This window comes from Protobothrops mucrosquamatus, unplaced genomic scaffold (genome assembly GCF_001527695.2).
Source record: "Protobothrops mucrosquamatus isolate PMUCROS unplaced genomic scaffold, P.Mucros_1.0 scaffold377, whole genome shotgun sequence".
NCBI classification, from domain to species: domain Eukaryota; kingdom Metazoa; phylum Chordata; class Lepidosauria; order Squamata; family Viperidae; genus Protobothrops; species Protobothrops mucrosquamatus.
In genome coordinates, this window is record NW_015386709.1 from 13279 (window position 1) to 33243 (window position 19965).

At 44.9% G+C, this 19965-nt stretch overlaps 1 protein-coding gene across 1 annotated transcript; it reads right to left on the reverse strand.

The window, feature by feature from the left end:
* Window positions 1–6722: 6722 nt before the first annotated feature.
* On the reverse strand, window positions 6723–9842 carry MRPS14 (mitochondrial ribosomal protein S14). Its single transcript, XM_015815814.2, has 3 exons — window positions 9773–9842; window positions 8673–8831; window positions 6723–7113 (listed from the first exon to the last, which is right to left on the reverse strand). Exons 1-3 carry the CDS (start codon window positions 9812–9814, stop codon window positions 6931–6933), a joined length of 384 nt encoding a protein of 127 aa, XP_015671300.2. The 5' UTR covers window positions 9815–9842; the 3' UTR covers window positions 6723–6930.
* Between the last annotated feature and the right edge of the window lie 10123 nt (window positions 9843–19965).

Here is a 19965-nt window from a genome sequence, read left to right on the forward strand (position 1 = left end):
TTCAGGTCAGTTTTAAATGTGGACTTTTCATGCTAAATTGGCTATTTGCCAACAAATGAGACATAGACCCTGGCCTAACTTTTGAAGGAGAGGTCGGATCCGGAAAACACATGTTTTTTCGAGTTCCCCAACCTGTGGGGAACCTGAATATACGTATACTTTTCGAATTTGAGGATAGTTTTAAATGTGGACTTTTCATCCTAAATTGGCTATTTGCCAACAAATGCGACATAGACCCTGGCCTAACTTTTGAAGGAGAGGTCGGATCCGGAAAACACGTTTTTTCGAGTTCCCCAACCTGTGGGGAACCTGAATATACGCATACTTTTCGAATTTGAGGTCAGTTTCACATTTGGACTTTTCATGCTAAATTGGCTATTTGCCAAAAAAATACGACATAGACCCTGGCCTAACTTTTGAAGGAGAGGTCGGATCCGGAAAACACGTTTTTTCGAGTTCCCCAACCTGTGGGGAACCTGAATATATGTATAATTTTTGAATTTGAGGTCAGTTTCAAATGTGGACTTTTCATGCTAAATTGGCTATTTGCCAACAAATGCGACATAGACCCTGGCCTAACTTTTGAAGGATAGGTCGGATCCGGAAAACACATGTTTTTTCGAGTTCCCCAACCTGTGGGGAACCTGAATATATGTATACTTTTTGAATTTCAGGTCAGTTTCAAATGTGGACTTTTCATGCTAAATTGGCTATTTGCCAACAAATGAGACATAGACCCTGGCCTAACTTTTGAAGGAGAGGTCGGATCCGGAAAACACATGTTTTTTCGAGTTCCCCAACCTGTGGGGAACCTGAATATATGTATACTGTCAAGTCTGCTAACATTGGATGTTCTTGACCGACATATGTAAATAAGCAAGCATATCTTATTTAGCCTATATATCACTTTAAGAGTTAAAGCAGACATTGCTGGCCATATGAGTGGGGAGGAATGCCTGTGAATAATATTATCTTAGCATAGCACAGCCAAGGTCAAAGCAATAGCAGAGCGTAACAACAGAGAATAGAGGTGGGGGGAACGATTCACACTTTAAATTAATTGGAGCATATGATTGATGACTGTGAAAGGAGGGAGGGAGTTGTGCTCCATCACGAGAGCTAGGGTGGGGGTGTTTCAGTTCTTGGCTTTCCTCTGTTCGTGCCGAATCATGTAATCTATTAAAGGATTCTTTAAGGTAATTAAGCCTCAAAGTTCTTTGAAAAGTTATTTCTTTCGGAACCATGACATTTAAGCCAAGAACCACAAACGTTTAAAACCATTTAGGGGTCCCTTACCCCAGTCACTATCCCTAAAATAACAGGGATAGTTTGACAAAGATAAGGGGAAGACCTCACCATGGAAGGAGAGGAAAGGCCTGAGGCCCGCACCCCTCCAGCCGCAACCTCCCCAGGAGGGGGAGCAACAGCAGCAGCAGCTTCCCCACTGAAGGGAGCGACAGCTAATCAGCCGGAGGAGAAGAAATCCTTGCAAACTCTCCAACTGGGAGCGAGGCCAAAGCTGTCTGGAGAACTAATCTGGTCGTCAGGCTGGGAAAAGCCGAGCGAAGGCTCTGCAGATTTTCACACAGCCCTGCCAGCAGTGGAGACCCAGTGGAGAACTACCCGGCCGTCTGTCACCGAAGACTTGGGTGAGTGGAGAAGTCCACCTGCAGTTCGTAGTAGTTCATTAGACTACCTAGCAGAGAGATTTGAAGAGTTGGAAGTGCAGAGCGAAGAACAGCTTCCATTGAGAGAGGCCCCCAGCCCCACCCTTGGAGAGCAAATAGTTTTTCAGCCCCTGGGGTCCCCTGCCAAGACCTCCAGCCCCACAGAGAGAGAAACCCCCAGTCCGGGCCCCTTACAGCGAGATGAAATCAAGCAATCCCCACAGAAGAGTGGTCACCTATCTCTGAGCCTAAATCAACTAATAGAGGCTTTGCAGCAGTTTGAGGGGAAGCAGAGGCCAGAAGAGCTACAACCGGTGAGCTTAACGATTAGAGATGCCGAGCAACAACCCCCACTTGCCCAGCAGCCATTGAGAGCCCTACAGCAGCAGGAGGCATCCCCAGCCCCCGCTGGACAACAGCAGAGAATCCAGCAACCGCTGGATCGGCAGGCAGGAGGGGCCCAACAGCAACTGGGGGCACCATGTCAACTGCAGAGAATCCAACAACCGTTAGATTGGCAGGCAGGATGGGGCCAACAATAACTGGGGGCACCGCGTCAATTGCAAAGAGTCCAGCAACCGTTGGATTGGCAGGCAGGATGGGGCGAACAACAACTGAGGGCACCATGTCAACTGCAGAGAATCCAGCAACCGCTGGATCGGCAAGCAAGATGGGGCCAACAGCAACTGGGAGCACCACGTCAACCGCAGAGAATCCAACAACCGATTGACAGGCAGGATGGGGCCAACAACAACTGGGGGCACCACATCAACAGTATAGAGCCCAACAACTACTAGATCAGCAACAACTAGTGGTACCACATCAACAGCAGAGAGCCCAGCAACCATGGGACCGGCAGGCAGGATGGGGCCAGCCACAACAACCCCAGTGGTTCCCGCAACAGCCTGTGGTTGTACCTCCTTTCAAAGCAACCTTCGATGGAGATCCAGAAAAGCTGATTTTCTTTCTCAACCAAGGGCGCTCTCACTTGAACCGCTGGGCCAACCACTATCCGGACCCAGGCGCCATGGTCGACGTTATTGCATCCAACCTAGAGGGAGAAGCAGCTGAATGGCTGAATAATTTATATAGTGAACAAGCCCCTGAACTGGGAAATCCCCACCTCCTTCTGTTAAGTCTGAAAGAAAGATTTGAGGACCCATCCATGGCCCTCAAAGCAGCAAGACAAATTCACAAAATAAAACAAGCCGGAAGACCTGCCCTAGAGTATGTGCGGGAGTTCCGCAAATTAGCAGGCCGAACAGAGGGGTGGTCCGAACAATCCCTAGTTCAATACTTTGTTGAGGGATTAGACGATCATCTCTCTCAGGCCTACATCTACCGCGAAGTACCCGATCGGCTGCAGGATTGGTACCAAACAGTAGTGAAGTTGGACGTCAAGCTCTCTCGTTACAAGAAACCTCCCTCTCCTGAAATGGGACCAAAACCAGAACGACTCAGACAACAACCAACACCCTGGAGGCCCCCAACAACTGTGCCTACCGAGAGACCCAAACTACCCATAGGGTTGCCACTCTCCTGCTTCCGATGTGGACAACAGGGACATCGAGCAGCGAACTGCCCTATTCCCTACCCCCAACAACAAGGCAGACCAAGACCCGCAACGAAAAAGAAATCTGATCAACAACCACCGAGAGGGAAATCCAACCGAAACAAGCAAGAACGAGCTGTCCAAGTCACCTCGCCTGCACAGGAGGACGCCGGGACTAAGGCTGGATCCCCCCCAGCTCTACCCTCTCTCGACAGTGAGGACAAAGGGGAGAATGACCCAATGGTGAGTCGACAAATCCCGCCTTTTTCCCTAGCTGCCAAACTTATAATCCCTAAATCTGGAGTACAAATGAACTTAAATGTGCTAATAGATTCTGGATGCACCCGATGTATTATTAGTTTACCCTTTGCCTTCAAATTGGGCATTCGAGCAAAATCGCTCGCTGAACCCATGAGGTTTGAGCAAGCCGATGGGTCTCTCATGGGGGGGGCTCTTGTCACGCAAGTAACTGAACTTTATGTCTAGAAATAGGTGCACATTGGGAATTTATTCGCTTCCTGGTGGCTCCAAAAATGTCTGAGGCGGTGATCCTAGGGTTAGCCTGGTTAGACAAATGGAAACCATTCATCTGGTGGGAGAAAGGAATGAGAACCGTGAGACTACCTATAGGGCCTGATCCCCCCATTGAGTCAACAGATGTTGCAGGACACCTNTCTAGAAGGGAGCAAAGTGCCCTTTGAGGTATGGACAGATCACAAAAATCTAGAAGCACTGAAAACTCCCCGTAAGTTGTCCCCAAAACAAGTGCGGTGGGCACAATACTTTAACCGCTTCGACTTCACTCTAAAGTACATACCAGGGGGAAAAAACTTCTTAGCTGATGCGCTATCCCGACTACCCCAATACAAGAGCAAACGGGAAGAGGTCAATGAGGCAATCATCCCCAATCCGCAAATTGCCACTCAACTTACACCTCGCAGAGTCCCTAAACCTGATGACCCTGGAGTGAAGAAAATAAAACGAGAACTCCTCACCGACCAATGGTTCAAAGAAAATCAGACCTCCCTAACGTGTAGAGATGGTTTGGCTTACATGGGGGGAAAACTGTATTTACCAGAAGCCCTCCGTCTTAATGCTCTCAAACACAGCCATGATGTAAAACAGGCTGGATACTTCGGATATTTAAAAACCCTACACCTCACCCGTCGACAATTCTGGTGGCCGGGACTGAAAAAGGATGTGGAAAACTATGTAAAAAGTTGCACTACATGTGCCACAATGAAAAGAATCCCAGGGAAAACCCCTGGACTGCTACAACCCGTGGCAAACCCTTCTCAATCATGGGAAGAAATAGCTATGGACTTTATAGTAGACCTACCTGAAAGTAGTGGACACACTGTCATCTGGACTGTAATAGACCTATTCTCAAAGCAGGTTCATTTCATCGCCTGCAAAGGACTCCCATCCGCCCAACGTCTGGCCAAATTGTTCCTAAAGCATATCTACTGACTGCACGGCGCCCCTAAGCGGATAATTTCGGACAGGGGGGGTGCAGTTCACAGCGAAGTTTTGGAGAACATTCCTTACGTTAATTGGATCATCCCAAGGCTTATCATCTGCTTTTCACCCGGCCACTAATGGGGCCGCAGAAGCCGCTAATAAAATGGTGGAACAATATCTTAGATGCTATATTTCTTACCAACAGATGAACTGGACCGATCTTCTTCCATTTGCAGAAGTAGCATACAATAATTCCGTGCACAGCAGCACCGGATACACGCCCTTCAGAGTGGCCACAGGAAAAGAGTTCAACCCAATACCTGAATATCCTCAACCGCCCTCCGCTTCCCAGACACTTGACCAATGGGTGAGGGGGTGGGAAGAAGTTTGGAGAAATACAAAAACTGCTTTAAAAAAGACTTTTGAAACTTATAAAAAACAGGCTGATAAAAAGAGGGCTCCTCAAAGAACATTCCAAGTTGGGGAAAAGGTTTATTTGTCAACCAAATATCTACGCCTCAAGTTGCCAAGCAAGAAATTGGGGCCAAAATTCTTGGGACCGTTCCCCATAGTAAGAATCATCAACCCAGTCACAGTAGAGCTAAAGCTCCCTAAACTCTTAGGGAAAATTCACCCAGTTTTCCATTGTAGCTTGTTGAGTCCAGATTATAGAAGGTTATTGTGTCACATTACTCTGGCCAGGTCAGGTCCCACTTGGAGTACTGTGTTCAGCTGCAGGCATCATAGTTCAAAAGGGACAATGACAATTTGGATTAGATGGCCTCTATCTAAGAGATGGATTCTATGTCCTCGTTCAAATAGAACACTTCTGAACACCACAATAAAAGGAACAAAAAGCTGGAACACATTCACAGAAATGCTTTGAGAATGAGGGTGAATCATTTCCTAAGAACAGTTAAGGTATATTACATTGAAAAGGAAGACTGAGGAGAGATTTCATAAAGGTTTACAAATATTTATGGGTGTCATACTAAAAGCAGGCAAAAGACCAACAATTTTAAATAAAATGTTGGGAGGGAAGATGTTTTTTTGGCAGTAACTATAGCTAAACAAAGGAACAGTCTGCCTAAAACCAATGGGGATTCTTCTTTGCTGAGGGGTGGGATGGGGAGTTCAAATGGACTAGATGTCTGTTCAGTGGGGATGTGCACCAACTGAGCAGGAACGGGTATTGGATGAACTATACATTTATTTCAACTTGCACTCTCTACTTAAATCCCCATTTTTCTGAACACCAGTTTTGGGCCATGCATATACCATGTTTCCCCGAAAATAAGACTCGGTCTTATTTTTTTTGCCTCCAAAAGAGGCACCAGGTCTTATTTTCGGGGGATGTCTTTTCCACGCTCTCACCTTCCCCACTCTCACCATGTCCAGCCAGCCCACTTCTTCTGCAGCTGAAGGAAATGCCTCTGCAGCTGAGAATGGAGCTCCAGATTTATGTGCACGGCATCCCCCCCTCCCCGGCCTGCATTTTGCTGTCAGAGGCCTTCCGGAAAGGCCTCTGCAGCTGATAACCAAGCTACGGATTGAAACTGTCACTCGGTTCTTGGCTGCAGAAGCCTTTCCGGAAGGCCTCGGATGGCAAAATGCAAGCCGGGGGGCACTGCAGAAGAAGTGGGCCGATGAGGCGAGGCAGATGTCAATTCATGGGGGGGGGGACTGGTTGCAACAGTTAAGCGGATGTGGGGCGCATGAGGCAGCTCCACATCCCCAGCTTGATTTTTAGGTCTGCACCTCGCCCCAAAACTAGGGCTTATTTTTGGGTAGGGCTTATATTAGGCCCACACCTCAAAATCAAGCTAGGGCTTATTTTCAGGGCAGGTCTTACTTTCGGGGAACACAGTACTATTCTACTCTGTCTAGAACTCTCCTAATCTTTTCTGAAGTCTTATTTTTATGTTATAAAAGTCAGGAAATTATTGCAAGTAGTTATGATATGTAAACTTGGCTATAACCTGCAGTGTTATTTTTCAAAATTGCAATGATAAAGTTAAAAAAATATTTCAAGTGCAAGAAATGAACCAGTGTCAAATCAGTGATAGTTTATTTTTTATGTCTTCTCTTAAGCTGCAAAAGTAGGTTCACATTTTCATAATATCAGACTGACATCCTTGTCAACATGCTTAGCATTCACCATCTCTCATTCTTGCATACCATGAATTATATTCAGGAATTTTCAATCAGGACTCAGTTTTGTAATGTTTGAAAAGATTACTTGCTTGCAGCTCACCACATTGCCCTCTGTATCCCAGAGAGCTGGGCATGGTCAGCCAGATGGCGGAAGACAATTCGGCTGAGCCTCCATCTCCTTTTCAAACCTCTAGGTCGGGATGTCAGAACACATCGATTGTGGATCCGCACAGGGCAACTATCTCGGGGCAGATCAGCTATCTCCTTATCGGTAATTTCCTGCAACAAGTTTTTTAAAAATGTAAAATTCCCCTCCTATACTTAACCAAAGATTTGTACAATTATGTCACATGGAGTGAGAGTGAAGAATCTCAAAGACTGTTTTCAACTGGAACTGCCAATCCTAAACTGACATGGTAGGAAATCTGGGATTACAGGATTTTTAATCTGTATTTATTCTCTTCCCTGAATAAATACACTGAATCCTTCATATGAAGTCCTATAATCCTTTTAACTACTCCAGTAAGAATTAGATATGAAGTGGAACCATTGTTTCTCAACTAAAATATCCAAGATATCTCTGAATAATTAGAATTTTTTTGTATAGAATTTTCTAATTGCATGTTGTTGTTAGTTGTGAAGTCGTGTCCGACCCATCACGACCCCATGGACGTTCCTCCAGGCCTTCCTGTCTTCTACCATCTTCTGGAGTCCATTTAAACTCATGCCTACTGCTTCAGTGACTCCATCCAGCCACCTCGTTCTCTGTCATCCCCTTCTTCTATTGCCCTAACACATTAAAAGGATGTTGTTCAGTTGCTAAGTCATGTCCAACTTCTTGCAATCCCAGGGACCATAGCATGCCAGGGCCCCTGTCCTCCACTGTCTCTCGGAATTTTCTCAAATTCATATTCACTGTGTCGATGACATTATCTAATCAGCTCATTCTCTGTCATCCCCTTCTCCTTTTGTCTTCAATCTTTCCCAACATCTCAACTTTTCCAATGAATCCTCTTTTCTCATTAGGTGGTCAAAGTATTTGAGTTTCAGCTTCAATATCTGTCCTTCCAAAGAACAGTCAGGGTTGATTTCTTTTAGGATCAACTAATTTGATCTCCTTGCAGTGCAAAGGACTCTCAAGCGTCTTCTCCAGTACCACAACTCGAAAGCATTAATTCTTCAGCGCTTAGCCTTATTATTAAAAAGGATATTAGTAATTAAAACTAAAGGAGGAAAATAAGTTTTTAAAACTTAAAAAGAACTAGAATTTAACTGTCTGAACATAGCAATCTATTTTACATCATTTGAGATTCTTTAACAGAGGGGCACAATATCACATTCCCAATAAATACAATTAATGTAAGAGGATTATATATTATTATTATTATTATTATTATTATTATTATTATTATTATTATTATTATTAAACATATATTTAGTATTAAGATGCACCGGTGTCTACCCATCATGTTGGATTCAGCTGCTCAGAAACCTATCTGCCAGAGACTATCATCTGGCAGGGTTCCAGGAAGAGATGCTGCTGTGGTGCCTAGCCCCTGGAACAACATCCCACTAGAGATTAAACTTGCCCCAATCCTGCTGGCCTTTCACACAACATTACAAACTTAGGTTTGCCATCAAGCCTAGGGCTCAGATATAGCTTATTTCTTGGTCATGGTTATATTAAATATTAATAACATTTAGTGGTGTTAATGCTATTTTTAATTTGGGGTTCTAACTATTAATTGCCCAAAGTCAAGCATATGAGATAAATTTTCAAACAAGTGTTCTTGTTGTGCCACTTCATAATCCCTTAACAAAAATAATATGCTTCTTACCTGGAGTTCTTTAGGCAAAATTTTATTTTTCCTAATGCAATTCAGCCGTAATCTCTGATCTGCATAATCAAAAGCCATTTTTCTTCTCTTAACATCACGTACCATCCTCCAGTCCACATAATAACCTCTTATTTGACCAGCACATGGCATGGGGAAGAACTAATAAAAAGAAATTACAATCAGCTTTTGTTCAGGCAAATGGGTATGCTGATGCAAGTATTAATGTTTGAAATTTTTAAAAAAACAAAGCAATCATACTGGTCAACCTATTTTTCAAAGCACCTGAAGGCAAGACAAGAAACAATGGTTGGAAATTAAGTGAGAGAAGCAACCTAGAACTAAGGAGAAATTTCCGAACAGTGAGAACAATTAACCAATGGAATAGGTTACCTTCAGAAATCGTGGGTGCTTCATCACTGGAGGTTTTTAAGAAGAGACTCAAAAGCCACTTGTCTGAAATGGTCTAAGCCTAAGGTCTCCTGCTTGAGCAGGGGGTTGGACTAGAAGACCTCCAAGGTCCCTTCCAACTCTATTATATAAGGGCAGAGGAGTTTTACAGAACAATTTGCTACAATTTCTTCAAACTACAACAACTGCATGGCCAATAATGTGAGGTGTCAGGGACTGCACTTCAGCAATAAGAAAAGCTCTTAGTTTTAGCGTATCAACTGCACCTTCCGTTAACGAGTTCTAGCAGAGTGGCGGCAAAAGCAGAGAAAAATCACATTAGCCTCGGGTGCCCAATTCATAAGCTTGATTTTAAGGCACCTTCTGGTTAGTTTAGTCCGCGCCGTTTTAGACAGCATGTAATTCAGCTCTGGACGACTTCATTTTCAGTACCATAATACGAGCAAGATATAAGACCTTTAAAAAGGCTGCAAAGGGCAGGCCACACGAATCCCTCAAAGGACTCTTGGGAGGTCGACGGCTCATGCACAGCGTTCCAGCCCCCAAATCCCTGACTTTCAAGACTGGGCTTATCTCGGAGCGACTGTTGGGGGAAAAAAGCACCCGGCAGAATTGAAAGTTGACGTAACGAGGACAGCACGCTAAGTGAGGAACCGAGAGGAAAAGCAGCCGCTCCCGGCCGCGACTCTAACCTGCCGAAACGCCGATCGCAGCATCAAGGATACTACCGCCATCTTCCCTGTAGCGACACTATTTGAACTGCGCATGCGTTGCTCGCAACAAGGCAGAAGTTAACCCGCCAGTGCGTAAAAATGCGGAAAAGACGTGAAGGAAAGGGAAGCCGAAGTGGGTGGGTGACCGGAAGCAACGAGCGCGGTTCGTGGGAATGGGCGGCAAAATTTAACAAAATACGGAAGTTATGAATTGAGCTTTTTTAAAGGTTGAGTGTAGGAGCTCTTATTATTTGCATAGAATTAAAATCTCTCTCTCTCCGTTTGTGTGTGTGTGTTGTAATATATGCGTGTGTATATGTGTGCCTGTATGTATGAGTTGTGTATATATAATCTATCTACACATAACTTGCACAAACATAAAGTTACACCCAGAAGGCTAGATTGTGCCTGCTTTGCGTTCTCAAATAATTGCGTGTACGATTTACTGCCCGGTTGTTCAGATATTACAGGACTGCTTTCGTTGCAGCAGGCTAAAAGGGTTGTTTCTTTGGAAGCTTTTATTGAGAGACCAATCCATAACAAATCTCTGTGCGGCTGAATTCCCAAAATTCAGCCTCACTGGTAAACCAAATGTGGGTGGCTATTTTTTTATAAATTGTGGAAAGAAATTGCCCCTGTGATTCGTTTTTTCCAGCTGGGAGAGCACGATCAGGCTGATGAGCCGGGACACTAAAGTATCAGAAAGGAGGTTGATTTATTTCGGAAGCCAATGCTACTGGTAACAGCAGCAATGAGTTCTGGGTCAGCTGGCAAATTGGTTCATTGAATAAATGAGTTTTTATACAGTTTTTTACAACGTTCTGTAATCTGGAGGCTTGCTTTTGTGTATTTGTTATTTGATTTTGGTTAGCATGTTTCATGAAGGCTATTAATGCATGTAATGTGTCGGCTTCCCTGACTTAAGCTGGTCAAACAGATATAATTAGTTTTACCCCTTTATCTCTAGCCCGTCTAGAGCCTCTGGAAAGCTATTTCTGTAAATTAACAGGCTACATTCATTGTTTTTGCTTTCGCAACAGCTAACAGTCAAGATCATATGAAGTGTTAATACCACTTTACAATGCCTTGGTAAGGCCACACTTGGAATACTGCATCCAGTTTTGGTCACCACGATGTAAAAAAGATGCTGAGACTCTAGAAAGAGTGCAGAGAAGAGGAACAAAGATGAGGATGCAGGCTAAAGCATATAAGGGACGGCTGCTGGAATTGGGTATGTCTAGTTTAATGAAGAGAAGGACAAGGGGTGACATGATAGCAGTGTTCCAATATCTCAGGGGCTGCCACAAAGAAGAGGGAGTCAAGCTATTCTCCAAAGCACCTGAAGACAGGACAAGAAGCAACGGATGGAAACTAACCAAAGAGAGAAGCAACCTAGAACTAAGGAGAAATTTCCTGACAGTTAGAACAATTAATCATTGGAACAACCTGCCTCCAGAAGCTGTGAATGCTCCAACACTGGAAGTTTTTAAGAAGAGACTGGACAGCCATTTGTTTGAAATGGTATAGGGCAGTGATGGTGAGCCTTTTAGAGACCGAGTGCGGCGTTTGCCTTGCCACATCAGGGTGGGCCACTCATGAATCTTGACGAGCAAGTGAAGACAACACACAGGTTTTCCTCGAGGTGAGTGCGCCCAGAGCGTGTTCTGAGCTACTCTTTTATTTGGCAACATATATGAGGAAGTGAGCAGGTGTCAATACATAATTGGTTACATGTGTAGGAAAATAAGTAGGTGCTANATATTTTGCCGCAGTATGACATGTAGCTATTTCCTTTTGCTATAGCCTATTATGGTTACTTTGTTCACCTACTTGCTTATGTTGCAGTTTATTGCTAAACAGCTTTGTGCGGGGTTTTCCATGTCCTTGGTTCCTGTTTCATGTGCAGGCCACTGGCCTAGTCACACTGCAGGAGCCTGAACTAAACTTTTTCCCAACATCTCCTCTGTTTTTGTTTTAAAAGTAGGTTGCCTGTTCTGTGGGTTTGTGGTCTTCCGACTCCCTCCCATCCAGGGTGAGCATTGACCTACGTAATTGTATAGAATTAATGAATTCCAACCCATCGTCAGAGTCTAGTGTGCAGAGGGATGCTTTCTCCATATCTTCTTCAGATAGTACTGGTTGGTAATGGTGACGTTCTAGTATCATATTTTCCAAGGTACCTATTTTAGTTTGCACAAAGTTTTTTAAGCGAGATAAAATACAGGGGCCAAATGTACATGCAAAGAGTAACAATATCAGTGGTCCTGCTATGGCACTTATCAGGGTGGTCAACCATGGAGAAAAGTTGAACCAGGATTGAAACCATCCTTGTTGATCTTCCCTCTCCTTCTTTCGTTTATTCAGGCCCTCCCTGAGTTTGGTCATGGAGTCCTGCACTATGCCAGAGTGGTCTGCATAGAAGCAGCATTCCTCTCTTAAAGCCACACATAACCCCCCTTCTTTTAGAAAAAGTAAATCAAGTCCTCTTCTGTTCTGCAAGACCACTTCTGAGAGGGAGGTTAGAGATTTTTGTAAGTGAGAGATAGAAGTTTCTATTATCTCTAAGTCTTCATCGATGGCTGCCCTAAGGTTGTGGTATTGAGTATACTGATGTGCGAAAGAAGCCACTCCAGTTCTGCTCCTGTTAGGCCAAGTTTTACCAAAAGAGCTATTGTGAGAGTGGAGATAGGTTCATGCTTGTGTCTTATGAGTTCTGACCCTGAGTAGGTGTTATAAACTTCTTCTTCTGTGTGGATGTATGTGCGTGGTATGACCTGGACAAGGATGCAAAAGCCTTTGGTGCTTATCACATGGCCGTGGGCACAGGCTGTGAGGCCTGTAGAGCAGGCCCACCATCCGTCTCTAGGTGGTATATAAAAGAGTGTTGCGTTAATCTTGTTATGTGTTGTGTTGCAGTATTGTTCGTACTGCATGGGTACCTGTCCAATGCAGGTTCCCTTACCTGAGATTGACCGCAGTGTTTGTGAGCCATGTTTCCATCTGCATGCCTTGTCATCCGAGGAAGTGTTGTATGGAGAGACAAACCCTATAGCCTCGTAATATGGGGGTTGAACATTGTAGCAAAACCAGCAGGCTGTAGTAAGGTTGGGATTGGTGTTATTTACCAAGTGATAGGTGGCAGTGACGATGTCCCAAAGAGGGTTCCCAGGGCGGCTCTGTGAAGGAGAGTAAGAATAACCAATAGGAGTAGGCGAACTTTTTTCAGGAGTACTGGTGGGTTGTGGGGGTGGCACCTTACGGTCGGTTAGTATATTATTGGGGCCTACCGGTACCAGGGGTTCTATGGGGGTTTGTATTAGTTTTATGGTAAAGATGTTCCCTGGATCCCCGTCTCCATCATAAACACGACCTCCCCAAGTGACCCCTGCCTGCCACCCCCCATGTCTTTTTCCCTGAGTGGTGAAAGAAGTCTTAACCGGATTACAGTTCATGTATACTCCGTTTTGGCTTCGCTCACATTTTACATCCTCGCCAGTTCGTTTGAGCGTAATAAGATCATCTTTGAGAGGGGGGTCCCATGTTATTTCTCCCGTAGAGACGCAGTCCCAGTCTGCACAAAAGTATACGCTTTCCCCCCCACACTTTTTCCGGTGTGCTGTATCCTTCTTATGGCCAGGGCAGACATAGAGGGGCCATCTCTTGATCCATTTGTGGCTAATGGTGGTGTCCATCATCACACCAAAGTCAAAGTACAGGTCAGGAAACCAGGACCCCGGCACCACTATGGATGAAGTGGAGTTCAGGATGTCTGCGTGTGTGTCCAATACTACCCACGTTAAGTTTTGGGGCTGGTGAGGATTGCCTATAGATCTCCTATTGCGGAGGCCGAGGAAGGCGTCAGGATGCTGTTTTCCCAGAGGGAAGCTTGCCTTCGCCAGTAAGTAAAGTGTTGTTAGGAACATCGTCTCCTGGATCAGGCTTGGGATGATATGGGCGAACATGGCGACCTGGAACCCACAAGGTGTTGTCTGGGAGTGCAATGGCGGCGTACCCTCGTCCCCAGGTGATGAGCTGTGCAGGTCCTCTCCAGGTGAGATCTGGCAGGCAACGATAGTAGACAAGTGGTCGTTGGTCCACAGGAACAGGTGAGGCAGCAAAATGGCGAGCAGCGGCACAGCTGGGTGGTTGGCCCGTCAAATTCAAAAAGTTAAGAGTATAGAGACAAAGATTGAGAGTATCTTGCACAGCTGGGAGGCTAGGGGGTCCTTTCCTCTTTTGTTTAATGTGTCTGTCAAGAGCATTTTTTAGGGTCTGATTTGCTCTTTCCACTAGTGCTTGGCCTTGACTGTTGTATGGGATGCCAAACTTATGTTCTATTCCCCATTTTACACAAAATTCGGCAAAGGCACTGTTAGTATAAGCAGGCCCATTGTCAGTTTTTAACTGTTTTGGGCGTCCCAGCGATGCAAAGGTGCGAATACAATGATTGATGACATGTTTTGTGGTTTCACCTCTTTGAGGCGTTGCCATGATGAACCCAGAAAAAGTATTGATAGATACATATATATACTTCCATGGGGAAAAGGAAGGATATTGGGTAACATCCATTTGCCAAATTTGACAACACTCTGTCCCTCTGGGATTGACTCCCATGGGAATGGAGTGTGCCTGTTTACTGCAGGTGGGGTATTGCTGTAAGATAGCAGTTGCCTCCCCTGCGGTTATGCCAAATTGTTTAATGAGTGCCTTTTTATTCTGGTGAAAATACGAATGACTTTCCCATGGTGTTGGGGTTGAGAGAGCGAGTGCTTGAGCAGTTGCAGCCGCAGCTGGGGAATCAGCAATGTCATTTCCTTCTTGGATAGCCCCAGGGAAGGGTTGATGACTTCGAATGTGTGCCACATGAAAAGGATGTTGGCGCTTATCAATCAGATGTTGCAGAGCCAAGAAGAGTGAAAGTAAGGAAGATTCAATAGAAGGAGAGAGATAAGCCTGGTAGATAGAAGAAACTATTTGAGAGACATATAGGCTGTCTAATATTAAGTTGAAAGGTTGATTAGGAAATTGCTGAAACGCCAAAAGAGACGCATAGAGCTCAGCTCTTTGGGCTGAGGTTTGAGGTGGAGTGATTTTGGTGTGCCAGGTACCTTCTTTCTGCCAGGCACAGGCGCCATATTTTTTACTGCCATCAGCAAACACTGTGATGGCATCTGGGATAGGATGAGGTCGAAAAGGTGATTGCCAAGCAAAAGGTAAAGTTTTGAGAAGTTGCAAGCGGGGATCTGGGGGCGGATGACAAGAAACAGTGCCAACCCAGTCCGCAAGTGCGAACTGGAGTTGTTCACTGTTGACAAACAAGGTTTCCCAAATAGAGAGGGAACATGGAACATACAGTGTAGAGGGTTCAATGCCGGCCAAAGCTTTGGACCGCTGGCGGCCTTTCATTATTATTTGAGCAAATAGAGCTGATTTTTGAGTGAGAGTGGCTCGAGGTGTGTGAGAAAGGTGGATCCACTCCAAGACTAGCAGCGAAGGAGTCACTTGAATGAGCGCACCTGTAGGTAGTATTAAGGTGTTCACAATTAAGATTGCAAGTGGGTGGTTTTCCTTCATGCGATCCACCCATTTATGCTGAAGGGCTTGATTTACCAGATCTATTGTGTCCAATTGTGATTTTTCTAATTCTATGACATCTGCAGGATGCACGCCTTTGGTTAATGCTGTGAACAAAGGCGACAATTGGGCAGTGGACAATCCCAAATAGGGGCGGATCCAATTAATGGTTCCGAGATATTGTTGCAATTGCAGCAGTGTAGGCTTGGGTGGTAGTTGAACACAAGGTAAGGAGGGGGAAGCATGAGACGACAGCATCTTGTGCCCTAAATATTGGAAAGGAGGTGTTGCTTGTACTTTATCTGGTGCTATGCATAAACCTCCCTGCTGTAAAATAAATTGAAGGTTAGGCAATGTTTTGTATACTGTACCTTTTGGTCCAGGAGCTGCTACTAATATGTCGTCCATATAATGATAAACAAGAAAAGATGGAAACTGGAGACGATATGGTTGTAAAACATGGGATACATAATACTGACACATGGTGGGGCTGTTGAGCATTCCTTGAGGCAAAACTTTCCATTGATAGCGGGCAGTGGGCTGAGCATTGTTAAACTCAGGGACTGTGAATGCAAAAATATGTTTGTCCTTTTGGTGTAAAGGAATTGAGAAAAAACAATCTTTCAAATCAATTATCATATCGTAATTTTGAGGAATAAAATTAGGGTTCGGGAGGCCGCACTGCAGCGCCCCCATGGGTTGAATGATGGTATTGACGGCACGTAAATCCTGTAATAAGCGCCATTTGCCTGATTTCTTTTTTATCACAAACACTGGAGTGTTGTAAGCACTCAGTGATGGTTCTATATGTCCTTTTTCCAATTGTTCTTTAACCAATGCTTTTAGTGCTGTTAATTTTTCAATAGGCAGTGGCCATTGGTCTACCCAGACTGGCATCTGGTGCTTTAGTTCTAAACGCAGGACAAAGGAAAAAGGATTCATTGCAAGGAAAGTTTAGCTTGAAACTGGGACATTAAATCCCGTCCCCACAGATTAATGTGCAAGGGCAAAATCACAGGTTTCACAAAAGCAGTCACAGCGCTGGAGTCAGAGGTGACAGCAATCCAGTTCGAGCTTACGCGAGCCGTTTGGGTTCCGCCTACTCCTCTGACGGATGGGGCGGCGTCAGTGGGCCACTGGGATGGCCATTCTGCTGACCGAATTACTGAGACATCTGCTCCAGTGTCTAAGACCAGAAAAAGAACGCCCATTGAGTTTAAACTCTGCTATGGGACGGTTGCCACGAACAGTTTGTTCTAGTGCTAATGTATCAGAAGCGGTTTCCAAAACAATCATTGTAGCAACCACATCTCCTTTGGTGATAGTTATCGGAGAATTAATCATGATGGCTAAAGCAAGATCCGAAAAAGAAGAGGAGCGCAAAAAGGGGGCGGCAATCACTCCTTGAGACGTTAGGTCAAGATTAGGGAAGACTAACACAGGTAATGCTGGAGGCAAATTAAGCTTAAGTCACGGGGAAATAAAAAGATGATAAACATGAGCAGGCAAAGTATAGGTGACGGTTTTGTCCGCTACCATTTCGAAGGAATGAGAGAAGACTTGGTCATCTATTTCCTCGACCTTTTGTGAGGGGCTAGTCGAGTGCCCCAAAATTAGTTTCCCAAATTGCCCCATTGATTGTTTTGTGGAGGAAAGGAATTTGTTTGTGGAGGAAAAGAACGGCACTGATTAGACCAATGAAATCCCTTCTTACACTTTGGGCAAGCTGTCTTTGGTTTAGTTGACTGGGTAAACTGCCCTTTGTGGGCCCCTCCCCCAGGGGCACGGCACTGTGATTTAAAATGGCCGGGTTTGCCACAGTTGAAGCAATTTCCGGCTGGGCGAGGCATAGGTGAAGAGGAAGAAGAAGCAGGAAACGGGTTGTTGTTTTGCAAGGCTGCAGCTAAAGTTTCCATTTTGTGACTAGTAGTGCCCACAATGCGACAGGCTTGAAGGAAATCAGCAAGCATAACATTAGGGCGATTGGCTATGGGTTACAGGATTTTTTGACAATCCTTATTTGCATTTTCATAAGCTAATTTTAACAATAATTCCTCACGGGCTGCTGCATTATCAATTTGCCTCTCTAATGTCAATTGGAGGCGGCTTACAAAATCTGCATAATTTTCAGTCGCCTGTTGGATGATTTTTGAAAATGTTTGAGTCTGGGCTGTAGAGGAATCATCTACCTTTTTTATTGCAGCCAATGCACACTTGCTAATAACTTCAAAGGCCGCTCTATCAGATCGAGTTTGATTCGCTACTGTATTAAGGGTGCCAGTACCCAAAATGTGGTCTCTGGTCACATTCGGATTGGGCAATCCTGCAGCAATAGCAATTTCAGCCTGTTTCTGATATTCTGACCACCAAATGACATATTGCACAGGGGTTAATAGCATGTTAAACAACACTTGCCAGTCAGCCAAAAGCATTTCCTTAGTAGCTGTAGTCAGGGAGGCTAAAACCCCCTGAGTATACCGAGCTTGCAAGCCATAAGTAGAAACAGCTAGTTTCAGTTCCTTTATTAGTTTCATAGACAAAGGGTTATAAACAGGGACAGCTGGCGCACCAGCTGCTGCATTCACTGGGACCACAAACTCCACTGGATAGGCAGCACAAGCCTCTAATTCATCACTAGCCAGTTCCCCTTTACTCCGCGCCTCTATCATGGCTCTTATGACATGTCCTCCGGCTGCAAACGAACCGGATGGACCAGAGCAGCTGGGTGCGGTGGGAGCGGAGACCTTGTCAGAGTTCTGCAAAACAGGATATAGGGTTGCCTGCTCCTGTTTTGTGGATTCATACGGAGGAGGCGCAGAATCCATTGGTGTTTGTTTTTCAAATTTGTGATGGATCGTCAAACATTCCATGACCACACGCCATGTAGTCAAAATGTGAATCGGGGCTCTAGGAGTTGAGTGGAAACATTCCCCTAATTTTGTCCATGTACTTAATTTAAAACTCCCCTTTTCTGGGTACGATGGATAGTGTTGCCAAATGTATGTCAGAAGGCCAATCAAATCATTGCTTTTCAATCGAGGGAGTGATTTACCCCCGTTTGAAGCAAATTTTTTGGAAGATTCGGTCAGTTCCCTCAATTCCTTCAGGTGGGCCACCTGTTGTTGAGAGAGCTTTCCTCCCATACTGACGAGTATCCAGTCGTGTTTCAGATGGGACGAATGTGCACAGCCTCCCTCAGGCGAGTGGATATGGGCAGTCCGAGATGTTTTCCGCAGAAATCACGTCGGGGTCACCATAATGCGGCGTTTGCCTTGCCACATCAGGGTGGGCCACTCATGAATCTTGACGAGCAAGTGAAGACAACACACAGGTTTTCCTCGAGGTGAGTGCGCCCAGAGCGTGTTCTGAGCTACTCTTTTATTTGGCAACATATATGAGGAAGTGAGCAGGTGTCAATACATAATTGGTTACATGTGTAGGAAAATAAGTAGGTGCTANATATTTTGCCGCAGTATGACATGTAGCTATTTCCTTTTGCTATAGCCTATTATGGTTACTTTGTTCACCTACTTGCTTATGTTGCAGTTTATTGCTAAACAGCTTTGTGCGGGGTTTTCCATGTCCTTGGTTCCTGTTTCATGTGCAGGCCACTGGCCTAGTCACACTGCAGGAGCCTGAACTAAACTTTTTCCCAACAATCGAGTGCCCAAACTGCAACCCAAAACCCACTTATGTATCGTTGGGTGCCAGGTGGGCATGGCCCATTTGGTAGGTGTGGCCCATTGGGTGGGCATGGCCTGAAGGAATCAGTGCTCAGTCATTGCAGGGTGCAAATATGGCTGACTGCCTTTGCAGTTTTTATTCCTTTTATACAGGTATTCCAAGCAGCAAAAAGTAAGATGGCATCAGCATAGCAACAACAGTTCTATTGGTGAAACCCCTTGCCAATCCTTAAGAATATACCAGCTAGGAGGCTCCAGACAGGGAGCAGTCTTCTGCCACATCTTGTTGATGTAACCTAGCTGATATCATGTGAACCAGGTGATATCATGTAGCAGCCTGGGGTAGTTTCCCACATTGCCATGGCAATGTGAATGGATGAGATCATGTAGAGAGAAGAGGCATGCAGGCTTTGGAAGGGCAGTTTGCTGCTCACGACCTCTACCTGACCCCCATCTCTACAATGGCCCATTGAGTGGGCGTGGCTGCGGTGGTAACGGCATACTGGGTGGGACTAAAAAATTCAATCAATCAATTCCAACTTTGCGAGATCTTTTTTTTCCCCGCGAGAAGTTGAAATTGATTGATTGAACCTTTTTTTTTTGCACACGGCGGTGGAGGCCTAACGCAAAAAGGTTTTATAAAATCCAGCTGAAGGCCTAGCACTGGGATGATGGCACGCATGCCCACAGAGAGGGCTCTGCGTGCCACCTGTGGCACGCGTGCCATAGGTTTGCCACCACGAGTATAGGGTTTCCTGCTTGAGCAGGGGGTTGGACTAGATGACCTCCAAGGTCCCTTCCAAGTTTTTTTATTATTGTTATTGTTATATTTAATAATAATAGTAATATAATTATTAATAATAACATTAATATAATAATTATATAAAACTAGCTATAAACTTTAAATGGGTAAGT